Below are 23,319 nucleotides of genomic sequence, written 5' to 3' on the forward strand. Positions count from 1 at the left end.
GGTAAGCAGGAATTTCGTCTACAGGAGGAGGTGAAGCAGCTAGGAACGATGGGAAGCACAGTTTCAACGGAACACAAGTTTGTCCTTGAGGCGTTGACAGAAGTGCTAGAGAAGCAGCATAGCACTGCCACCGGCACCGACCTGATACAACTCCTGGCGTGGGTATGGGCCCGCGTGCCGGAGGCAAACTCTTCAACTATCGATAACGGGGACTCGGGACGCTGCAGGCGTTCAGCTTTGGGACGCAGCCACCCGTGGGGATGCCGCGGCGCAGCGACAGCCGACAGCCCGGCGCGCTGCGTTCGGGGCGGTGAAGGGGGCGGCGGGAGAGAGCGGGGCCGAGGGGGCGTCGGCTTCCGCCTCCCCCCGCAGCCCCGGCGCCGCCTCCCCCGCGGCCCCACCGGCAGAGGAACCGTGCAGAGCTGCCGGCCTGGAAAAGCCATCACCGCATCCTTTTGATCCAGGGCCCCGAACGAGAGCCAGACTAATTTCCTTCCCCCCCGCCCCTTCCAACGATGCCGCTACACCGGCACTCCCGCCAGCCGCGCCGCCCCCGGCTCCCCGCACCGCGCCCGGCGGCGCCCCCCGAACGCCGCCGCTGCCGCCGCCGGCCCGGTCCGCGGCGTCTGCCCCGGCGCTGCCGCCCGTGTGCGGAGCGAACCGCGGCGGGATGGGACGGAGCCCCGCGGCGGGCCCCGCCGTGCCGGTTCTGTGGCGGCTGACGGCCCGCCTCGGCGGGAGGGGCTCAGATCAGGACTCGCTTCGCCATGTACAGAGGCGATACAGCCATCACTATTCGCCGCAAAGCTTTGCTGCCTCATGACTCTGGGTGTTGCGCATGCGCGCTGGCGGCCGATGTGTCGGCGGCGCCGCTGCGTAACGACAGCAACAAGAAGGCGCCGAGGGGGGCGGCCGTTGCAGGGCGGCTGGGTCCCTGTTCCGCCCCGCCGCGCCGGGGCCGGCTGAGGGGAGGAATGGTTGACACCCCCCCGCGCCCATTGCAGACATCAAGAAATATGTATGAAAATAATTTTTAAAAAAGTTTCAATAGCATTAAACTGCAGAAACAACATAATCACATTTCATTGGAAAATGGATAATTTGAAGGCAAAAGAACATACCTTAGGCAGTGGTTTCTTCACAGCACAGTTTATACCTCCTACAAAGACCATATTGGGCATCACTGGTCTGGCATACTCAAACACAAAGTCGAATCTCAGAAGCCAAATAGAAGCAGAGTTCAGAAGGTCTATCAGGGTTACATCTCTCTGAAGAACTTTGGAGGAAAACTTTATTGGATCTGCATACAAACCATTACAGTACTCAAGCTCCAAGAGCGAAATCAGTGCATTTTCCACTCTCTGGAAAAATGTCATGCGGTCTGAGTTGAAGGAGAATACTCTTGGGATGTAGGACAGAGGGTTTGGGCACTGTGGTGCTTGGTAGTGTAAGCTGCAAGGAAACCCTCTCATGAAGAACACAAATGGAAGGGAAAAGTAATTCGCAACTGTTGCTCCACACATAAAAAGAGCGTCTGTGAGGATGGCATCAAAGCGGCTTTGATTCAGGTACTGCAGGGTCTCCTTGTGATTGAACAGGTCCTTGCACTGAAGATAGAACTTATTGAAAACGTTCACGGAGCTGTTGTATCTTGCTAGAGCCTTCAGTGGGAAAGGCAGGTCCTTCAGGTGAGCAGCAACGAACTCTTGAAATGCGTTATCCAGCTCTTCTAATGTGTAGGTCACTGGGTATGTTTTCAGTATATATATTGGCCGTCTTGTTCTCATCTGCCAGGCTATTTCTGGTACTAGCACCACCACTTCATGTCCTCTCTCGGCAAGCTTTTCAACCACTTCTTGCATGCTAAGCCAGTGGCTTCCCATCACGGGCACCACCAGGAGTTTCCCCCCATCTGAGAGGCCAGGAAGGAGAAGGATAAAAATCCAGGCACAGGCACAGCAAAGCCTCGAAGTCATGTTCATGTGGTCAGAAATGTGAAATCAGTCAGGACTGTGACAGTCTTCTTCAGGCAGTAGCTCGAAGATACTTCTGAAGGAAGCCGAACGGTTTATCTGTTGAGCTGTTCTGCTTTGCCATCATCTTCTAGTTAATGATTCACTGCTCTGGGTTGTGGGTTGGGATTGGTGGGTTTTTTTCATTATTTGTAAAGCCAGATTATGTGTAAACCCTTTCCTATGCTGTTTCATTGTGAGTTCCTCAGTGCTCAATGGAGAACCAGCTCCTCAACATGCTGGTCAGATTTCTTAGGATTTCTCTCTTGATCATTGATTACTGTGTCCTGTCTTACACCTTGGCCAGGACCAAGGAAAGCAAGTCTGGTGTGAACTCCAGCATCACCACAGTAACAAACTAAAAGAGCCTCAACAAATTTCATTGTGATTGGAAACATGGATGTTCAGATAATTTCTCTGAGGACAGAACAGGAGACCCTCAGGGTAAGTGGAAAGGGTAGATGAACCAACTCTTCTGAGCTAGTAGGAATCCCCACAGTCTGCAATGAAACCAAGAAGAGACACCGAGAGGCTGATCTGGCAGCTGAGGGGGAGACCTGTGAAGCTGAAGCCCAGGTTCTTGCTTCAGAGCAGTAATGCAGTTGTGTCACAGCCTATGAGATGGGCCCTCAGCCGGAAACTCCTCACCACCTGCCTGTACATCAAGTAGAGGCCAGACACAGGACATGTGCTAAATGTGTTTTAAGGACCACTGCTCCCTGCAGGGCTTGAACTGCTCAGTGGAGTCTCAGGTGTGAGCCCAGGAACCAGACCTGCCTTAGCTAACGAGCAGCTCCAGCACAAGGGTGGGTTTGCAAGAGCCATCAGCCTCCCAGCATTGCTTTTGCAATGCACGTTTTCCTATCAGCCTTTTGATTTCTTTTTCCCACTTTACCACTGTCTGTAGCTTCTTCCTTGTGTAGGGAAACTACTGAGTAAGTGGCAAAATGCAGTTTTCTTTCAGGCACGTGATAACTTTTCAGAAAACAAAATATTAGAGCTTCAGAGTAGAAGGAAGTAGAAGCTCTGAGGTAAAAGTGAAAAAAATACTCACAGAATCTTTTATGTTATTATAAACTGTAGGGAAAAAGAGATGAATAATAACTTAAACATGTTAGTATTTCCAGTTTTAACTAAACTTCTCTTAAAAATGATCATTGGAAAACTGACTGGTTTAGTAAACAGTATTTTCTCACAGCACAGATTGAATTTTTTTTTTTCAGGAATATTTTTTTTTTTTGCACCCCCCCATTTGCTGAAAAGGGTTAATCAGGCGGCTGTTAGGGAAACGTCTTGCCCTAACACTTTTTCACAGCAGCAAAGCTCTTTGTCCTACTGCGGTGACTCTCTTCTGCAGCAGGAAAGTGCAATCCAAACCCTGCAGCACCCTTAATGTGGAAGGGAGTGGGTGCAAAGGCAAGCTGAGGGCTGGTGAAGTTAATCAGTGACTTGGGATTTTAGGAACATTTGCCATTGCCTCATGTGGCCTGGTTATAAGGGCTTGTTTGGGTAAAATTTTGCTAGGTTCAGGGGACTGTGAGACAATAGTCAAATGTGGTTGTTCACAGAAGCAGATAGTGGTAACTCTGAACTTGGATAAGGAGCTGTGATCTGTCACAGGCTGTAGTGGGAAGGAGGGATGTTGTGTCAGCACAACCGCTGCCTTGGCTCTGTGGCCCTGCAGGCACAAGGTGGGTGATGACAGCGGAGCACAGTGAGAGCCAGCACGGGCAGCGAGTGAGGTGCCAGCTTGGTCACTCTGGGCCTGGTGGCAGCGTTAGGAAGGCAGCTGCAAACACCTGCTTGTTTCCAAGAGGGAGCTGGTCTTCTCTGAGCACTGGCCAGACTCATCTGTATCTGAAATCCCAATGCCTGCACAAGCCCTGGGCTGCACCTGAAGGGGCTACGCGACCGCAGGGAGGGAACTGGAGCAGGAGGGGCAGGAGGAGAAGCAGCCCCCGCCTGTGTGAGCACTGCTCCTGCAGCAGAAGCCCGTGTGCTACAAGGCCGGTACATTGAGCTTCATCCCCGCTCTGCTTTGCAGGGGGCTTCACCAGGGCCTGTTCCTGGCTGTGGCCTGACAGGTTCATGTGATGGTGACAGGTTCAGGTGATGGGGACAGTTTCAGGTCACAGTGACAGATTCAGGTGACGGTGACAGGTTCAGGTGACGGTGATAGATTTAGGTGATGGGGACCGTTTCAGGTCACAGTGACAGGTTCAGGTGACAGTGACAGGTTTAGGTGATGGTGACAGGTTCAGATGACCGTGACAGGTTCATGTCATGGTGATAGATTCAGGTGATGATGGTGTTACCCAACAATAATAAAGGGGTTAAAGTTTTTGTGTAAGAGTTTTATGAAGGTTTCAGTCAGCAGTAGGTGATTTACACACACCTAAAGAAACTAAGGAGATGAGCATCCTTGAAGCTGTCAGGAGTGATTATAAAGGAGACTCTTTATCAAGAACCGTCTGCACTTGGAGGGAACATCCCAGAAACTGCATGAACTTTGTTCTCATGTTTTTCTGAGCTGTGAACATGCAGTGACTTGGGGGAAAAGGTAATTCCGGCAGGGGGAGATGGCGACCACCGACTCAAGGACCACCTGCCCTAAATACACCCCAGACCCAAAAGAAAGGGGCGGAGGAGGAAAACTGAGCATGCGAAGTAATTTACATGTAAAGCGAGAGAAAATTAACCAATTGTTTATGTAAATATGTTATGAATTATGCATGATCGTAGTGCATAACTAATTTTCTGTCCAGAAGCCGGGTGTGCACGCTAGGAGGAGAAACCCCCCGTGCACCCAGCGCTGCAATAAGGAATGCCGCTTCCCAAAACTCCAGAACGAGTCTTGGAAAGTTCCATTTCCTTTTCAGGTGCCAATGGTGACAGGTTCAGGTCGCGGTGCAGATGTGTCGCTCCACTCCTCTTCCAGGCCCACCCCCCGGCAGAAGCGGGGCCCCCCTGTGCCCTCAGGCTGCCGGCGGGGTCTCCATGGCCGCCCGTGCCCCTCACCCCGCGCCGGGGCGGCGGGAAACCGCGTCCCCCTGGCCGCCGTGCGGGAGGCGCGCCCTCCCAGCATGCACCGCGGCTTTCCGCAGCACCGCACTACGGTTCCCAGCAGGCCGCGCGCGGGCGCCCGCCCGCCCGCCGCCGCGCTGCCGGTCTCGGTTCGCACCGGCGCCCGTGCGCGGCGGTCCCTTTCTGCCCCTGGCGGGAGGCGGCCCCTTGCTCGGCGGAGCCGCGGTTGTGTCTCCGAGGGCTCGCCAGGTGCGTGACGGCCCGGAGACCGCGGCGGCCGCTCGGTCCCGGCGTGCCTTACGCGGCGCCACAACAGAGATGGCGGCGGCCGCGGCGGTTCGGCGCCGGGCGGCTTCAGGCGCGGGCTCCGAGCGGGCAGTCGGGCCCGGCGGGGTGCGGGCGGCAGGCCCGGGGCACCGGTGCGCGTCCGCTCCTCGGTGCCCTGGAGACTGGGCCCGCCCCGGGGGGGCTGCGAGAGCGGAGCGCACGGGAGGGGGAGGGAGGCCGGGGGAGCCCGGTGCGTTCAGCCCGGAGAAGGGAATGCGGGTCGGACACCCCACTGCTGGCGGGAGGGCACAGGTGCAGCCCGATTCCAGTAGGGAGTGCCCTGGGGTGGGGTGAGAGGTGCCAGGCCAGAATTACCGCGTGCGAGGTGCCTGTCAGAGATAAAAAATACCGGGCAGGGGCTTACAGGCGTTTTGGGATCTCTTTTTCTGTGGTTATTCCAATGTTGGTAGGGCAAGGCCCTAATGAGCGATGTGCTTTGAGTCGGCTCTGCTCTGTGCGGGTGTTGGGTGAGCGGCGCCATCCCGGGATTCGTTCTCATCTGTATCCCTGTGCGATTTTTAAGGGAAGGAAGCTGCTTGCAGCAGTGCTTTGAGCATCCTGAAATAAGGACTGAGGGAGGATTTGGCACTGTCCTGATGAAGTGCTTCCCTGGAGCGGTGGGGTGGGTACAGCAGGCTGTCAGTAGGTGATGGCTGTCTCCCAGATATGTGCTTTCTTATGGTGAAAAAACCTGTTGGGAGCAAGCTGGTATGTATTGGGATGAGGAAGACAGGGAGGGAGGGTTGGAATATATGGATGATTAAATGCTAAAGTGCAGCATGCCTAACTGCAACAATGAACGAAGGCTGTGAGACAGCTTGGAAAGAGTGCTGAACCTCGTAATTATGTCTTGCAGAATGGGAGGTGGGACCTTTACAGGTTTTTTGTATCATTTTAGATGATCAAGGTACAAGAGCTGCGTTCAGAGGAGAAAAAAAGTAATGCAAAGACTTCAAAATTACTTATTCCCTTTCTGTGTGATTAAGAAGGAGCTCCATAAGAAGAATTAGTTGCCATTGAGTTTCTGGCTCAAACATCTGGAAACAAGGATAATATTTTCATAAAATATCACTGTATTTTTGACCATTTATTACATTCCTCCCATCTGAACTGGCCGATACTAGAGACGGGTTACTTGTGCTGATGGATTTGTTGAGACTCAGTGCACGGATTTGGATGAGTCTGAGAGGCCTTTCCTGCAGGAAACCAGGCAACTTGAGCACTAGTTAATTATAGGTGTTTAGAAGGACCTATTTATTTTGCTATGCTTGTTTTTGCTGAGGCAAAATTGAAACGTGATGTATTTGATTCTAGTTGAAAGTCTATTCAGACCTGGGCTAACATAAATGCTTTTAATTCAACCTTTTTTTTTTTTGTTATATTACTGCACACTTCTGTATAGGTCTGCTATTCATTTTTAGACCAAACAAAATAAGATGAAAAAAGTACATAGATTATTTTGTATTTTTGAAGGAGTGTTTTACCTTCACAATGTTTGGGGACTTATTTGAAGAGGATTTTTCCTTTATTTCAAACAATCATTGTGGAAAAGGGAAGAAAACAAAGCCCAGAGATTCCGAGCCTCCAGCTCCCAGGGATTTCACCAACCTAAGTGGTATCAAAAATCAAGGTGGGACCTGCTACCTCAATTCTCTTCTGCAGACTCTGCTTTTCACCCCTGAATTTAGAGGTAATGCATTCAAAGTCTTCTTAAGTAATGTTGGAATTGATATTTTACAGTGACTTGTGTTTCTAGTTATTTATTAAAGAAACACCACAAAGGTAGATCGTTTTCAGGACGAGTTTGTTTCAGTTCACTTCAAATTAGTTATTACAGAATACTCAGAGCTCTTGGTCTGTAAAAATAGCATCGTCACTTCTGCAGAAAATGGGAGTGTTGTGTCATAAACATTACCTTTTCTTACAGGTGGGCAGTTACAGTTTGTGTAAGTAAGAGAGGTTATTGCTGTCTGTCAAGTGTCGTTCATTTTTTTAATGCAACCAGTACAGTTCCTGAAAAATTCGGTGTTTTGCCATCTAAACACCTTCATGCATACTAACACTCTATTGCTATAGCTTGAACCAGTTGCAAGGATGACTGATAATCAGAAATGATGTTTAATGTCTTAGTTTGACAAAAAGAATAGCATCCTAATGCTTGCTAGTTAAAATACAATAAATCTTTGAAGAGAAGACACTGTCTTTTTTTAAACAGGCATTTTTCTTTACAATTACAGAGGCACTGTTCTCTCTGGGACCTGAAGAACTTGGGACTCTGGATGACAGCAGTAAACCAGATGCAAAGGTATTTAAAATTTTCTTGTCATTAGTCATTGCTGAATGTTGATGCAGAAGAATATTGTTTCAATTTCCATGAAGCCTTGGAAGTTTGTTGACGGATACTTGATTTTGCACGTAGATGTAAGTTTTCAGTGCCATACACTTTTGCTTCAAAAGTAAGATATTAAGCCTGTTTTTGCTGAATTTGAAAGCAGAGATCCTTTTGTCTTCAAGAGGAGCAGGAACAATCCCGAAGTCTGTACAGTCCTTTTTAGTTTTCTGGGTTTTTTTTCTTCTGTAATTGAAGCTACAGTGCTAGGACTTATTTGTCAGCTGAAAAAAAAAAAAAAAATCTAAATGTATGTGCAACCTAGGTGAGCACTGAGTCTCTCTTAAGGTTTAACAGTTCACTCAAGAACAAGATGGTATGAGACTGGAGTTTATTCTCTGTTTAAAAAGCGCTCCCTAAAGTTGACTACAGAATTTCATTCTTTAGTTCTGGGGATGAAGTGTTACAACTGGTTGCCTGGAAGAACTTTTTTCATTGTAAGTCAAAGATAAATACAGGTAGCTGATCAAGCTCCTTGGCATTAACCATTCTCCTTCCCATCTTGTTCCACCTCACCACCAAACCCTTTACTGAGCAAGGAGTAGCACGTGTTAAATCTGTATGTCATGGTGTCTTGTAGCTGAGTTCTCAGGGTTTAGTATTATTAAAAATATCAGAGAAAGTTGTCCTTTTTTACTATGGTGATGGATTAATTTTAATCCATACAGCTTTGCTTTATCACAAAATGTTTGTTCCATGACCATATTTGGCTGAGTAAGGTAAGGCACTGTAGATTCTTGGGAATCAAGTCTGACTGAAGTTCTAGTGTGAACTGAGTAACCTGTGTTATGAAAGCCATAGACCATGGTGGTTTATAACAAGTTTTGTACTGAATTATTTTTCTGTTTGTTTAAATGATTGGTTTGAAGACATTTTCTGATCTGTTGAATAGATTTTGTTTTTTATTTCTAGGTTCGAATAATTCCATTACAGCTTCAACGGTTGTTTGCTCAGCTTCTGCTTTTGGACCAGCAAGCTGCATCTACAACAGACCTTACTGACAGCTTCGGATGGAACAGCAATGAGGTACAAATCACCATCACTGATAAACTTTTTCCTGAATGGAGAAGATATTTTTTTGAAGCCTGACATCTAAGAAATGTTTTAAAATACTTCAGGCTGTGGAGATTGCATTGGATTGGGTCAACTATTGTTGAATGCTGTTGAATCTCCACATGAAGCGCATGCGAGTTGTTTACAGAGAGCAACGGAAGAAAATTGTTCTGTTAGATGCAATTTCAGTAGCTTTTCCTTTGTTTTTACAGGAACATTTTCCATCAGTAATTACAGTTCTTGTCCTTCAAGTGCTGAGATTCTTACCTAAACTGAGCTGTGTAACTCATCTTAGAGTTTAGTCTAAATCTACCCAAGTGAAAGTATCTTATGTGAGTTGTAGTTTATGTACTTGTAGCTACTCAGAGAGCATAACTAAATTAAGAAAAATAATAGGTAGTAATTTACTAGTCAAGGTAGTAAATGTATGGGTAGTCATTGAGGCAGGGGTCTTTATCACGCTTAATAGGTGTTGGTTTTAAGCAACAAGCAAAGCAGATGGCACTGTTTTGTTTCTTCAAGTGTTTTTTTTTTTTCTGTCATGCAGGAAATGAGGCAGCATGATGTGCAGGAACTAAATCGGATTCTGTTCAGTGCTTTGGAAACTTCCCTTGTGGGGACTTCGGGTCATGACCTTATTAATCGATTGTACCATGGGATTGTTGTCAACCAGATTGTTTGTAAAGAATGCAAGAATATCAGTGAGAGACAGGTAAAGCCCCAGAGGATTTTCCAGGATAGATTTCTGTTCAGTCTGTTGAAGATACTTTAAATGTTCTTTTTTTTTTAAACTCCAAAAATAATGATATCTTTCTCGAGTGTCACCAGTGGCCTTGTTGGGTCTAGGTAGTGTGTACTGGTTAGGGCGCTGCAGAATTGAAAACGTGAGAATTAGGCATGACTGTTGTTAAGTCTTGGCTGCTGTTTTCTAAACCACCTACATCAGGCTGTGACTGAGAGGTGAAAAAACAAGTATTGTGTCTTCTGAGTTGGCAAACGATGCCTTTAGTAGATACAATTGGCAAAAAGCTGAACAGTAGGATAACAACAGTAAAGCATATCTTTATGTTCTTTTACTGCTCTTTGTAATTTAAAAAAACATTTCGTGTTTGGTTGCTTTTTGTTTGTGTTTTTTTTTTTTTTTAAATCAATTCAAATTAATTTTTGTTGTACTTCTGCATAGGAAGATTTCTTAGACCTAACAGTGGCAGTAAAAGGTGTTGCTGGCTTGGAGGAGGCCCTGTGGAACATGTATGTAGAAGAAGAGTACTTTGAAAATGAGAACTTGTACCGATGTGGAGCCTGTGATAAACTTGTTGAAGCTTCAAAGGTAACGCATTGGTGATTCTCAGTGTTCAGTTTGCTGACATTTAGGAGCTTACTTTGCATTGCTATGTCTGCCCATTAACTCTGAAATTAAAAAAATCTGTATCTTTAATCAGGCAGTATATAACAAGATGATGCCAAAATCTGACCTCTTTAAAAACCTCTGTCAAGAAAAGCTCATGTGACTCATTTCTTGAATGTTAGTGCAGTCTTTAGTCTAGCCAGTGGCAAATGGGATGGCATGCAGTTTTGAGAGTACTGCCTCGTTCACCCACCTCTACTGCCCTGGCTTTGGGCATTTCAGAGGATAGGCTAAAAGATAAGCTAGAGCATAAGGAAAAAGTAAACAGATCCATGTGATGAAGAAAACCATGGGAATTCTTTCATTGAGAACCCAAATGGGAGAAAAAAAAGTAGTGAACAACTGTTACTCTGCCCAGGGAAATGGGATCTGTTGATCCAGGTATTGTGTTGTTTCTCCAATGCTGAACAGTTTCTTGCAGTGATAAATTAACACCTTAGTGGATATTTTCAATGTGTTCTGTAGTGCTGGAACCTTCAGGTGAGTAAGAATGTATTCATGTGAGGGACCATCCAGCTCTTCTAATAACACTGGATGTGTTTTCACTGTGTATGCCTGTGTTGTTTCCATCTGCCAGCTTACTTCTAGTATAACCACCACCACTGTTTTAGTGAGCTTTTCAACCACTTGGCACATGCTAGGCTTCCACCCATGGGCACCACTAGGATTTTCCATCCGAGAGATCAGGGAGAAGGAGGATAAAAATCCAGGCACAACAAAGCCTTGAAGTCATGTTCCTGTGGTCAGAATTCGGACTGTGAAAGTCTTCTCCTTCAGGTAGTACCTTAAACTGATGGCTTCCTTCAGAAGCATCTTCATCTGTTGAGTTGTTCTGCTTTGTTATCTTCTAGTTGATGATTCACTGCTTTGATCTGTGCTCAGCTATGGCTGAGTTGTTGTTTTAACAAGTACTCGTAAAGCCAAATGCAGTGACCCTTTCTTGTTCTGAGTCATCAGAGCTTCTCTGTTCAAGGGAGAACTGTTGACATTGAGCCTATGGTGTTTATTGAGAGTGATGCCCAGGAGTTCAAGGACATCCAGACTGGAGTACTCTTTTGTCTGCCTAGTTTCCTGCTTTCACCCCTGGGCACCTAGGGAAAGCTTCAGATGCTTGAGGCTTGTTGAGATTCGTATCATCCAGAGGAATGGTGTGTATGACCCTGAGTGCTTTGCTAAGTGGTGGCACACCTGTTAGCACTGGTTACTGTCTGTATGCCAGTGCAACCTGCAGCATCCTTGAACTGTCAGCTTGCCCTCTTTGTTCATTTGCAACATAAATCCAAATTTGGCCTGGTTTCCTCAACGTAGCAATTGAATTTAAGACTTGTTATGTGTCTTGTCATCCATCCTCTTAGCCAGGGCCAGGGAAGGGCAGCCCAGCAAGAGCTTCACCAGAGTTGCGGGTCTTGGAATTGCGCTTTTTCAGAATGATACAAAGTGGTGTTTGGTTTTCTTCTGTGCTAGTTTTCCATGTCATAAGTTTTTTTTGTAAGAAGTTGCTCCTTTTCCCTGTTATTCCCACTACTTTTGTAGAGGGGAAGCAGGCCTAGGCTGTTGGTGCGGTGCACTCTGCCTTTGACATACTCTGCCCTTTTCACAACAGCGAAGCTCTTTGTCCTGCTGCGGTGACTCTCTTCTGCAGCAGCATAAGTGCAGTCCAAACCCTGCAGCACCCTTAATGTGGAAGGGAGAGGGTGCAAAGGCAAGCTGAGGACTGGTGAAGTTAATCAGTGACTTGGGAATTCAGGAACATTTGCCATTGCCTCATGTGGCCTGGTTATAAGGGCTTGTTTGGGTAAAATTTCGCTAGGTTCAGGGGACTGTGAGACAACGGTGAAATGTGGTTGTTCACAGAAGCAGATAGTGGGAACTCTGAACTTGGATAAGGAGCTGTGATCTGTCACAGGCTGTAGTGGGAAGGAGGGATGTTGTGTCAGCACAACCGCTGCCTGTGGCTGTGTGGCCCTGCAGGCACGAGGTGGGTGATCACAACAGATCACCGTGAGTCAGCACTGGCAGCAAGTGAGGTGCCAGCCTAACAACGTGACCACCTGCCCACACCTAGCCTGTTTCAAAGTCAAGGTCGCCCAGGATGACCTGCTCCATTCCTCCCTCCCTCCAGTATGCTGTGGGTCTTTGGATGTTATTCTTACCCCTTTTTTTGTCCTGGGCTCTAGAGAATTTAGCAGTCAAAGAATCTTGTGTTCCAGAACTTTATAAAATTTTAATTGTACAGTCAGATTGTCACTCTAAACTTGGAAGAGCATGCAGAATCCTTTGTGCCACTAAGCTCTGCACAGCAGTCTTCGCAACTGATGCAAGTTAAATGCTTCATTCAGGGAGTTTCTTAAGCCATATGTGTGTTCCTGGTATGGCTCTGCAAGTGGAGAGTTGGGTGGAGATGTTGGAGCGGCTCAGAAGCATGTCCGTTAAATCCACACTTAACGTTCAGAGGTGATACAAGATGGTTGGTTTTGCTTTGCACTGGGGTTCCTGATGTGCTCACACCCCAAGTTGTTTGATATTGATTAATATTCTTTACTAAAATAGATTATGTTGTCTCTCCTGCCTTGAAAGTCCCCTGCTCTATAAATGAGGGAGGCTTTAACCCTTGCTTGGTTGTTCTGTGGCTGGCTGTAAGGTCTTCCAGGATACACCTACCCTGTGCCGCTCAGGCACAGCATCACTCTCATTATTGTAGCCCACAGATCTTAGTCAAGACCCTTTTCTTTGAGTAGCCTGGCACATCTTAAGCAAAATGCCACTGTGGTATATTCTGGTGATTTTTTTCAGACCATTTCTGTTGCATTCAGAGGCAGCCCAGCAGTCATTCACGAGCAGGCTGCAAAATACATGTGGGAGTGATCTCTTTTTCTGGACAATATACATCTGTCAGAGCTAGTTATGTTACAGATAGCATCACTCCTGATTTCCCCTGACCTATATATACTTGGGGTCACACAACCCCAAAGGACTGGAAAACTCCCTAGCAGTCATTGGAATAAACCTCAGGTGAAGTACAAATGCTGTGCTTGAAGGAGATGACCAGAAGAGTCCCAGCCTTAGTTGAGGTCCTTTCCTTGCAGCAGAAACAAGCAGGTAGGCTATATTTGTAGGCTGAGCTTCATTCATAGCTTTTTTTTTTTTTTTTTTTTTTTGGTGGCTTCAGCTCCTGTGCCAGATACTGAGCACCTCACTGGTTGGGAATGACCACGAAGTTGTGTCACTCTTCTGCAGCGCCTGCTGTTCAGCAGCAGTTGAGTGTGTGTGCTTTTTCTCTGGGCTCCCAGGATCTGTGTGGGACTGGTGGTGGCAGGTGCCGTGCAGGGAGCTGAGAGTAAAGTTGCTGGGAAGATGCTGTGTTGTCTGACTTCACGCCTAAGCTCAAACCCAGGGGGTTGAAACAATTGCTTCGTGGTATAAAAATGAAGACACTGGTCATGTCTGGTGTAAAACTCTCCTTGTGTGAAAGACCTGCTGATATATATTATTGTAATTATTATTGTTTTTCTTTTTAAAGACTTGTTAGAAAATAGAGTTGGCCATAGCAAGGTGCAAACACTGTTGTGTTATAACTGTGTGCTTACAGGTTTTTTTTTACTTGTTTTACAGTCTGCTAAACTACGCAAGTTGCCGCCCTTTCTCACCATTTCTCTCCTGAGATTTAACTTTGACTTTGAGAAGTGTGAACGATACAAGGAAACGAGCTGCTATACGTTCCCTATCCAGATAAATCTCAGGCCTTTTTGTGAGCAGGTTTGTGCTGTTACGTTTGTTAAAGTTTCTATGTACTCGGCAGAGAACCGATACCTCAAGGATAAATTATCTTTTATCTTGCATTTTTTCAGGGCAAGGTATTCAAGAGACTTTGTGGGATTCTTCTCTGTCCCCAATTCCAAAATTTTGGAATACCAATTTGTTTCCAAAAGACCACTTGCTAACTGAGTGGGAAATACCTTGTAGCTATACAAGAGGAAGGAGTATAATAATAACCTAAAACTTAATCTGGCGTTTGAAAGGAAAATTGTCACCTGGAAATTGAAATTAAATGTTTTTTGTATTGTCATTGTCTGATAATGTCATGTATAAATTTAGGTATATATGTTTTATGTGCCTGTAGTTTTTTCATTTTTCTTAGGAATCTCTTTGCATTCATATATATGCATTTTGATTATAAACTGAGCTGTACCACTGCTTAATGACAAATGTTTGATCCTTAAAATGTATAAAGAATATACTTAATAGAGGCGATATTGACGAAAAGGGCATTTTTTCTATTTGAAGTGTTGCAATGCAAGCTTGGAAATTCCTCCGTGTTTGCATCTGAGGAAGATAGTTTTTGGTTGGTTTGTATATAAAAATGTGTTGCTTGTTTTTTCTCAAGTCTTTTAAACAAAATAAGCCTGGTTATGAACAAACCGGTGGAGCTATTCTGTTATTTGCACCAATATTTCATTATTTTAAATTTTGAATTTCCAATATTGTTCAGAATCATGCTTAAAAAGCTGCTTAATTAGCCTCTACCTTGGTCCGTGGTTTGTGCCAGTCCATACTTGTGTTCCCCAGCACTGAAAAGCCATTTCAGTTTCTGCATGTGCAAAAGCACCCTAAGAAATATCTGAAGCTATGCTGATGGTGTAAAACTCTCCTTGTGTGAAAGACCTGCTGATATATATTATTGTTATTATTATTGTTTTTCTTTTTAAAGACTGAAATGGATGATTCAGAGTACATGTATGAGCTCTTCTCTGTTATTATACATAAAGGTGGCTGCTATGGAGGACACTATCATGTTTATATCAGAGATGTGGATGAATTAGGAAACTGGCAATTACAAGTAAGTCCTAAAAGTTTTTTCTTCTTTGCTTGATGTTTTCATTTTTCAGAAGAGTATTAAGAGCTAGTGGATGAAATGTACATCCAAATTAATTAATATTTTAGTAAGGCATGTGGTCTCTTACCTCATTGAGAAGACTAATTTTCCACAGCGTGCAATCTCTATTAAGAATTTGTAGCAAATTTCGGCTTTCCCATCTGCTGAACTATCTCATGTTCCTGGGCTCCCTGCAAGTGAATGAATATCTTTGCTCAAGACTAGCACAGTCATTTGTAGTGGATGACTCTGGCTGGCTGTAAATAACACAAATGCCTTTTCTGTTAAAAAAAAAAAAATGGTAGTGGACATTCTGTATGGCAAAATACTGTCCATAGCAGGTGGCAGAGGCAGTTTATCAGAACTTCCTTCACACTTCTAAATTGTGCATGCTAATGTTAGCACAGACCATAATAGAAAACTGCTAGTTGTGGACGAAAGAACAGTATTTGTGAGTCTGTTATTTTTCTCACACAGGAAGAAGAGGATAGGCTGATTGAAGATAAGACTTCAAGTGATACTGAAAATGCCAAAGAAATAGAAAATCCGTTGTCAGTGTTGAAAGGGATTTTATCAGAGGTATGGTATGTAAGGAGTTTATTGCTTCGATTTTGATATTGGGGAACCTAGAAGAAGGGGTCAGTATATGCAAGAGTGGGCGGGTTTAAGTGTACAGAACTCTTCTGAATTTATTGTGAAGCATATAAAGGTTGTAACTTAACCTGACTTTAATGCTAATAGTGGCTCTTCATTCAGAAAATGAACCTTTTTGAGTATTGTCTTGAGTTGCTTCCCTAAGCTGTTGCAGAAGGTGATGTACATTGGCTTATTAACAAGCAGGGATGATTTCAGCACTTCAGAATTGTCACCTTTGGGTCGATTCTTTGACTTTTGTAGCCTTTGTTATCCTAGTTCTTAATTTCTTTGCAGGAAGAATCTAAACAAATTCCCGTGGATCAATTAGCGCAGAAATTATTGGAGAAAAAAGGAGTGTCCTGGAATAAAAAATACCGAAAACAATATGGAGCGTTACGAAAGGTAACCTGCATGTGTGTTAATTTTGGTTTTTATTGTTAAGATAACTTTGTTTATATTCCTATTGAATAGTCAGTAGGATGGTAATTGAAAATACCTTGGACTAGCAAGATAGAGCACGTGTAAGAGAGGTTTGTAAGATAAACTAGTAGACAGTGAAACAAGGACAAAGTTCTCAAGTGATTGCCTGCCTGAAAGCTTGTCTCTCTTTTTTTTTTTAATTTATATGACGGGCCTATAAAATAATTAACCTTACTGTCTGAACCTTGATTCACTTGTGTCTGTGAAGCTGCAACAACACTGCTACTTCTTGAACATAAAAGCACTGATGAGAATTAAAGAAGAAATACAGTCCCTCTTCACAGCCATAACAAAAAAAGAGGTTTTGAAATTGAGTACCACTTTTTGGTTGATTAGGGCATGTACTGGCGTTAACATTCCAGTAAAATCTTGTTTGTTGAGTTGGTTACTGTATTTTCTAATGCTTTAAGGAAAACACTTTAGTGTTTGCATTACAGGTGCATGGAAAACTCATGTTTGACTGTTTTTTGAAAAGAGCCAACAATGCTATTTTCACAGTAATTATTAAAAAGTAATTATGAAATGTGGATATGAGTCTTCTGTGGAAGTAGATGCTTTTCTCACTTTTGACAGGGAAGCAATAGAAACAGTGAGCAACCCAGTATTAACCATTTCAAAGCTTGAGTGCTATTGTGAATATTACTAAAGCTGACTTTTCACAAGTTCTAGATCTGTACCAAAAGCACATTGATCAGTGCAATACTGGCCTTATTGAAATAACTGTAAATTGTTTTACACTTTTTGAAGTATCACACGAGTTTTTGATTATAGTTGAAACTGAAATTCAGCTTTTGGGGGGTTGGTTTTGTTTGTTTGGGTTTGGTTTTTGTTTGTTTGTTTTTTGAGGGGGTTGGGTGTTCTTGTAGTTTGGAGGGTGGTTGGTGTCCGCCCCATCCCTCGAGAGCCACAATTTCAATTTGTGTAATTTGGGCACCAAGCTTGTTTGAAGTATTTGCATGCTGCTAAAATGAAAATACAGACCAGAGTGGGTAAGCTGGGCAAAACAGAATGAGTAGGTTTTAAGTTCATGAGATGTCACAGTGGGCAGTGTTAATTTGGGTAAGGTGTAGGGCTCAGCAGACCAGAATTGATCTCAAAATCTGTCTGGTAAATACAGAAGAGGGCACTTGTGCAGAGACTAGAGAGCAGAAAGTACCAGTGTTAGAGTGCTAAACTCATTGGGATGGTACTCGATGTGTCTGCCAAAGCAGAAGCTTTTTATTGCCATCACTCCCTATGCTGCCTTTCCAGAGAGTATGCACTTATGAGAAGTGTTTTAAAAGGACTCCAGTGTCCCAAGTAATCCTTAAAATTCAGAAGTTAGTCTGATTTAATTCTTAGTGATGCATGTATGTTGAAAACAATTTTTTTGCAGTTTCTTGCATGATAGTTTGAAGTTACATAAGAAACGAGGCCAGCAACAGCATATAAAAGATGAGGCAGATAAGTGGTGGCAGGAAAATCAAATTCCTCTGTCTAAAATGAGGGAATACATGAGGAAGCATCATAAAACCAAGTTTGAAGGGATGGGACTTGTGTGTCCATTTGAGGATGAATTGGGTGAAGTAGTTAATGCAGGGTGCTGTATTTAAAACTGAGTATCTTCTTCATCTTGTCCTTGCTTTCCTTTTAGTATTTGCAGAATCATCCTCAGATATTTCAGTTCAGTCCTGATGAGAATAAGGTTGGCCTGAAGGAAAAACATAAGCTTCCATTTAAGTCAGATTCCCAAGGACAAGATCTCCAAAGCTCTCCTCAGAAGAATGGTGTCCAGTGGAATTCAGAAAAAAACCCTACAAGGCGAAGGGACAGTTCTGCTGGTTGCCATTGGTTTGATCTGAATGATTCAAAAGTCCAGCCGATCAAGGAGAAGGATATTGAGAAACAATTTCAGGGTAAAGAGAGTGCCTACATGCTGTTTTATCGAAAATCTCAGTTAAAAAGACCACCTGAAGGTACACAAAGCTCATCTTGATGTTCTGGGGACTTTCTTCACTGACTGTTTTCTAGAGGGCAAAGGCTGTTGGGCCTTTCTGTCCTTTCCAAGAGTTGAAGATACAGCTTTCTTTCTAGTGCTCATTTGAAAAAAGGGTTAGCTAAGATATATGGAGGTTATCTCCAGAGAGGTAGCTGACACTAACCTTTTTCTAGTACACTTTAGCAGAACATCTACTGAAACAAATGCAAGTTGTTGCTAATGGGATTCATGTGTCAGTTTCCCTTAGGGAAAGGTTGATGGAAAGAAGTGAAGGCACCTGTTTGTTCTTTGTATCATCTTGCAGTTTAGTTTTCTCTATTACAAAAGGATGCAACATTATTGCTGTAACTTTTTCAATGATTACTGTACTGTAATGTCTCATCTTGATCACTTCTCTTGTTTGCCAAAACACATTTTAAGCAGCTGAGGCCAAACTAGCCTATATTATTTGTTGCAGCACGAGGAAATCCAAGGTACCAAATTCCTGAACACCTTCTGAATGAAATGAATGCTGCTAATACTGAGCTGCAAAAAAAGAGGTATATTAATGTAACTGTACCAGTCTCTTAAACAGCATTCTTAATCTGCAGATCTCCAAAGTGATTTAAAATGAAAGAAACTCATTGGGTAGAGCAAGATACTAAAATGATTCAGTGTCTTAGAGGTTAATCGAAGAAGACAACTTGTATGTCCAGGTTCTGCCTTTATGTCTCTGTCCTCCCTGCCTCACTGTTGGTGACATAACTAGGTGTTCTACAAAATTCCAGGGGAAACTAACTTACAGTTTAAAATTGTACCATTTTTTGTGAAAGTCAGTGGAAGGAGAATGGAATATGTTACCCTAGTTATGTTTATAGAGGGAGTTTTCCACTGGGAGAAGGGGCAATGAATTGCCTTACTGTGAAACAACAGATGAATGGTATCCTTTGCCAGAAACGTGGAGGAAAGAGCTAGTGGTGTTCAGGTTGGTTGAAACTTTTGCCCCTGTTGAGAAACACGGAGAACTGATGATACACCTGAATCACAGTTAAGCTATCAAAATAGGCTCACACCAGAGACACGAGTCTTGTGTGATTTCTCTGTACTGTGCAAATTTCACTCCTTCATTTTTAAATGGTGTATTTGCTGCTACGTTTAGGCAATAGAACTGGATACAGGTAGAAGGGAGGAAGGCATGGCTGTGTCTGTCCTGACTCAGTTTCCCTGCGTTTTTTCTGTCTCTTAGAATCGTAGAATCATAGAATGGTTTGGGTTGGAAGGGACCTCAAAGATCATCCAGTTCCAACCCCACTGCCATGGGCAGGGACACCCTCCACTACACCAGGTTGCTCAAAGCCTCATCCAACCTGGCCTCTTCATATCAATAAGTACTGATCTGGAACACAGCCTGAAAAAACCTACAGTCTCCACGTCCCTAAAGATAAAGTTTACCGTTCTGTTGAGAAAGGTAGAAGAAAGGTGTAGAAACACAGTGTGTAAATCACTGTCATCTCTGAGCACCTCTTTGCCTACTCCTTGGCAAAGGGGGGAATGTGACAGTGACTTTAGTCACGAGGGTGTGGATTCCAGGATGACTGCACAGAAGTTTATCTCTGAAATAAGCCAGCCCTTTGTCAGTGTTAAATTCACTGGTTTGTTGTTGTGCTGTTCTCTCAAAGAGCGGAATGCGACTCGGCAAACAACGGCATTGATTTACATCTCCATTTGAGCTCCTGTTACAAATTTCACAATGGGGCTTTGCATCCTTCACTTACTTGGAAAGAGAGTGTTGTGGATTTGACTATTGACAGAAGAAAAACGCTGGGAGACCTTCGACAATCAGTATTCCAGGTATTTACTATGTTAAGAGAACTGAAACATTTTGGTTTTACTTGAGCTACAACAACGCTTACGTATGTATTTATGCCGCAATTTTTATCTCAATGAGAAATTTTCAACAGTAAATGTAATTTTAGGAGGCGAAGAACTGTGAGGAAGCATTGGTTTGAGGTCTGTTCTCAAAGTGTTGAAGAAGCCATGAACCTGATGGAACTTTAATTATATAGACTTTAAAGCTCTCATAAGCTTATTATTTATATTTGGGCAGTATGTACATGGGCATAGATTGATACTTTGCAAAACTCCAGACTTAAATTCTTAACACCTCAGTTTGTGACAGGTTTGCCTTTGTGTTTTCAAGGACCTAGCTGGCTTTAAAAGGAGATAATCAGAGTAGTTTAAGAAAAAAGCAAATTAGTTAAAAGAAATATTTAGCTTAACCACTAAGTGTGGTATCTTTGCGTTTATTCTCTACTGTGTTAAAGGAATATTTGTAAAATGCTTTTTCATAGATATCTAAATCAAAGCTAACTTAATGTCAGGAACCATTGTTTGCTTTTCCTCTACCTCACAACCTTTGATTAGTGTCCACTTGAATCTTTGTTTTTGTCTCTCTGGTGACTAGTCTGAAAGGCCAAGTCCCAAAGGCTTAACTATTTTCCGTGTTATTAGGCTTGTTGAAATAAATAACTGTGACTTGTTAAGTGTCAAAGTGAGCTTGGTAGCCAGGCTGTAACAGCTTTCAGCAAAGTTGTAATTTTGAGTGATGCGAGTTATTGCTTGCTGTTGTTTTTTTATATGTGTATTTATTTATTCTTCCCAATTAGATGTTGGAATCTTGGGAAGGAGACATGATTCTCAGTATTGCCAAGCCTTTACCAGCAGGACTGCATCTTTACCAGATACTTGACGGTAAGACTACTACGTACAAGGCTTTGTGTTACCTACATGTTGTATTTACTGCAGATAACGAGGATTTCATGTGTAAAACATCTTGGAGACGTGTATTACGGAACACTCTTCAAACTCAAACTTACAAGCAAGTCCACTGCTGTTATTTAGGACACTCTTATTAGTGAAGTGAAGGTTTCTGGGACTTTTCCATGTAATCTTCGTGGTGAAGTGGAAGACTAGATCTTACGCAAGTTAAACACATTTGCTGACAAAAGTTTATCAGTCTGTATTTTGACCTTGATTTGCTTATGAATGTTTGCTTTCGTAGTATTTACCTGGTAGGTAGAGGAGAGGGTAGGAGAGAGGAGCCAGGGTGACGTTAAAGAAAAATGTAGATTGGACTTAAGCTGAAGTAGGAGTTTTGTAAAGGAAAATGCTTACATAATGAGTACATTAATTTATTAAGAGTACATTAGTACTTTAAAATAATGAGTTCTGTCTCCAGCTTTGTATTGTTATGCAATTCTGGGTGTTAGTCTTCAAAAGCCTATTCAGGCATTTTAAAATTTTATAGTCTTTGTGGTCTGTTTCAGAAAATTAGGGTTCTACCAGAACATAACCCATCTTTCCATGATTTTACATCAAAATACAGAGGCACGTTGAGCTTCTGTAAATATTCCTCCAGATGCTGGTACAGCTCTTTACGTAACAATGACTTTAAAAAAATCTGAATCTGACTTGGGGACGGAACTGTTGGGGAACAGCACGGGAAAGGGACCTGGGGGTCCTGGTGGACAGCAGGATGGCCATGAGCCAGCAATGTGCCCTTGTGGCCAGGAAGGCCAATGGCATCCTGGGGTGTATTAGAAGGGGTGTGGTGAGTAGGTCGAGAGAGATTCCCCTCCCCCTCTACTCTGCCCTGGTGAGGCCGCATCTGGAATATTGTGTCCAGTTCTGGGCCCCTCAGTTCAAGAAGGACAAGGAACTGCTGGAGAGAGTCCAGCGCAGGGCCACAAAGATGATGAAGGGAGTGGAGCATCTCCCTTATGAGGAAAGGCTGAGGGAGCTGGGTCTCTTTAGCTTGGAGAAGAGGAGACTGAGGGGGGACCTCATTAATGTTTATAAATGTGTAAGGGTGACTGCCATGAGGATGGAGCCAGGCTCTTCTCAGTGGCATGCAATGATAGGACAAGGGGAAATGGATATAAGCTGGAACATGGGAGGTTCCACTTAAACATGAGGAAGAACTTCTTCCCAGTAAGGGTAACAGAACACTGGAACAGGCTGCCCAGAGAGGCTGTGGAGTCTCCTTCTCTGGAGATGTTCGAAACTCGCCTGGACGCGTTCTTGTGTGATCTGATCTAGGTGGTCCTGCTCCGTCAGGGAGATTGGACTAGATGATCCTTTGAGGTCTCTTCCAATCCCTAACATTCTGTGATTCTGTGACTTATGGTAGGAAGGTAGAAGAAACTGCAACGTGGGCATTAGCATTTCAAAGACTGGGCTTTGGAATATACAGTGTGTAACTCACTTATTAAATCCAACCTTTTTAGTTTAGATCTATTGATTCACTGTTAAATCTCATGGAGATAATCCTGACCAAGCAGCTTTGCCAAGTGCTAACTTGGGCCTCAGTTTACAGGGAAATTGAGTTGAAACCTTTGTTCTGCAGCCCTCTTTACTCAGTGAGAGTGCTGTAGGGATGTGTCCCCACCTGTGTAGCTCTTGCTGCAGGAGTGAACCCTAACTTACCCACCGTAAATGCTGACCACGCAGCAGCTTTTGTAATGATACACTGGAGCCAGAGTAGGACGTGCCAGCATGTTTCAGTTTACCAGCTGACCCTGCTTGTCTGTTTTGCTGGCGAGGAAGAACTTGATGATTTCCCTCTTTTTAGGAGATGAGCTGACGCTTGATGGCATCGGGCTGGCTGATGGAGCAGACGTTTTTGTGTGGAATGGGAAAGAGGTAAAGAACCAAATACCCTCTCTCTTTATTAATTCTGAAGAGATAAGATGCCTTCTCCAGACATTTCCAATTTTTGGAAATACTGATCTGTTCTGTAGATGCGCTACTGACATACCGGTGTTGGCTTTGGGGACACTGCTTCAGCTTCATCTGGAATACTTTGTCAGTATAGCTTGTGTGATGTACATTGTGTTGCTTGATAAAATTATAAATAGAATTATACTTTGCAGAGTCTGATATGGTCAGTCAATAGGTGCCTGTAGATATCCAATGCCAGTTCCATTGGAGTATATTCTGAAAACATCCTTGGAAGGAGGTCAGTTGATAGTAATGCAATAACAAAAACTTATGCCTTGTAGTGAATCATTCCACATATAAAATTAGACCTGTCAATGACTACTTCTGTGTATGGTCTCCCTGAAATACTGTGCCCCTTTGCTAGTGTTGCATCTGCCTTTT

The 23,319-nt window shown here is 43.8% G+C and overlaps 2 protein-coding genes across 4 annotated transcripts in view; one reads left to right on the plus strand and one right to left on the minus strand.

Moving 5' to 3' along the window:
• Positions 1-1,082: 1,082 nt before the first annotated feature.
• Positions 1,083-1,976, minus strand: LOC104371611 (UDP-glucuronosyltransferase 1A6). Its single transcript, XM_009982045.2, has one exon. It carries the CDS (start codon positions 1,974-1,976, stop codon positions 1,083-1,085), a length of 894 nt encoding a protein of 297 aa, XP_009980347.2.
• Positions 1,977-5,252: 3,276 nt separating this feature from the next.
• Positions 5,253-23,319, plus strand: part of USP40 (ubiquitin specific peptidase 40) — a 34,881-nt gene continuing 16,814 nt past the window's right edge. For all 3 annotated transcript variants that reach the window (XM_086615273.1, XM_086615275.1, XM_086615274.1), the window contains exons 1-15: positions 5,253-5,285; positions 6,837-7,053; positions 7,601-7,668; positions 8,665-8,778; positions 9,353-9,517; positions 9,989-10,135; positions 13,826-13,969; positions 14,922-15,050; positions 15,564-15,665; positions 16,017-16,124; positions 17,836-18,157; positions 18,638-18,719; positions 19,839-20,010; positions 20,826-20,910; positions 22,790-22,860. In XM_086615273.1, coding sequence (XP_086471399.1) covers positions 6,855-7,053; positions 7,601-7,668; positions 8,665-8,778; positions 9,353-9,517; positions 9,989-10,135; positions 13,826-13,969; positions 14,922-15,050; positions 15,564-15,665; positions 16,017-16,124; positions 17,836-18,157; positions 18,638-18,719; positions 19,839-20,010; positions 20,826-20,910; positions 22,790-22,860 — 1,908 coding nt within the window. In that variant the 5' untranslated portion in view covers positions 5,253-5,285; positions 6,837-6,854. The remainder of the gene's footprint in view (positions 5,286-6,836; positions 7,054-7,600; positions 7,669-8,664; positions 8,779-9,352; positions 9,518-9,988; positions 10,136-13,825; positions 13,970-14,921; positions 15,051-15,563; positions 15,666-16,016; positions 16,125-17,835; positions 18,158-18,637; positions 18,720-19,838; positions 20,011-20,825; positions 20,911-22,789; positions 22,861-23,319) is intronic.

The sequence above is a fragment of the Tauraco erythrolophus genome, chromosome 8, assembly GCF_009769465.1.
Source record: "Tauraco erythrolophus isolate bTauEry1 chromosome 8, bTauEry1.pri, whole genome shotgun sequence".
In the NCBI taxonomy this organism is placed as follows: Eukaryota; Metazoa; Chordata; class Aves; order Musophagiformes; family Musophagidae; genus Tauraco; species Tauraco erythrolophus.

Bases quoted from the DNA above. Each gene is read 5' to 3' on its own strand.
- LOC104371611 (XM_009982045.2), bottom strand. From the start codon at position 1,976: ATGACTTCGAGGCTTTGCTGTGCCTGTGCCTGGATTTTTATCCTTCTC.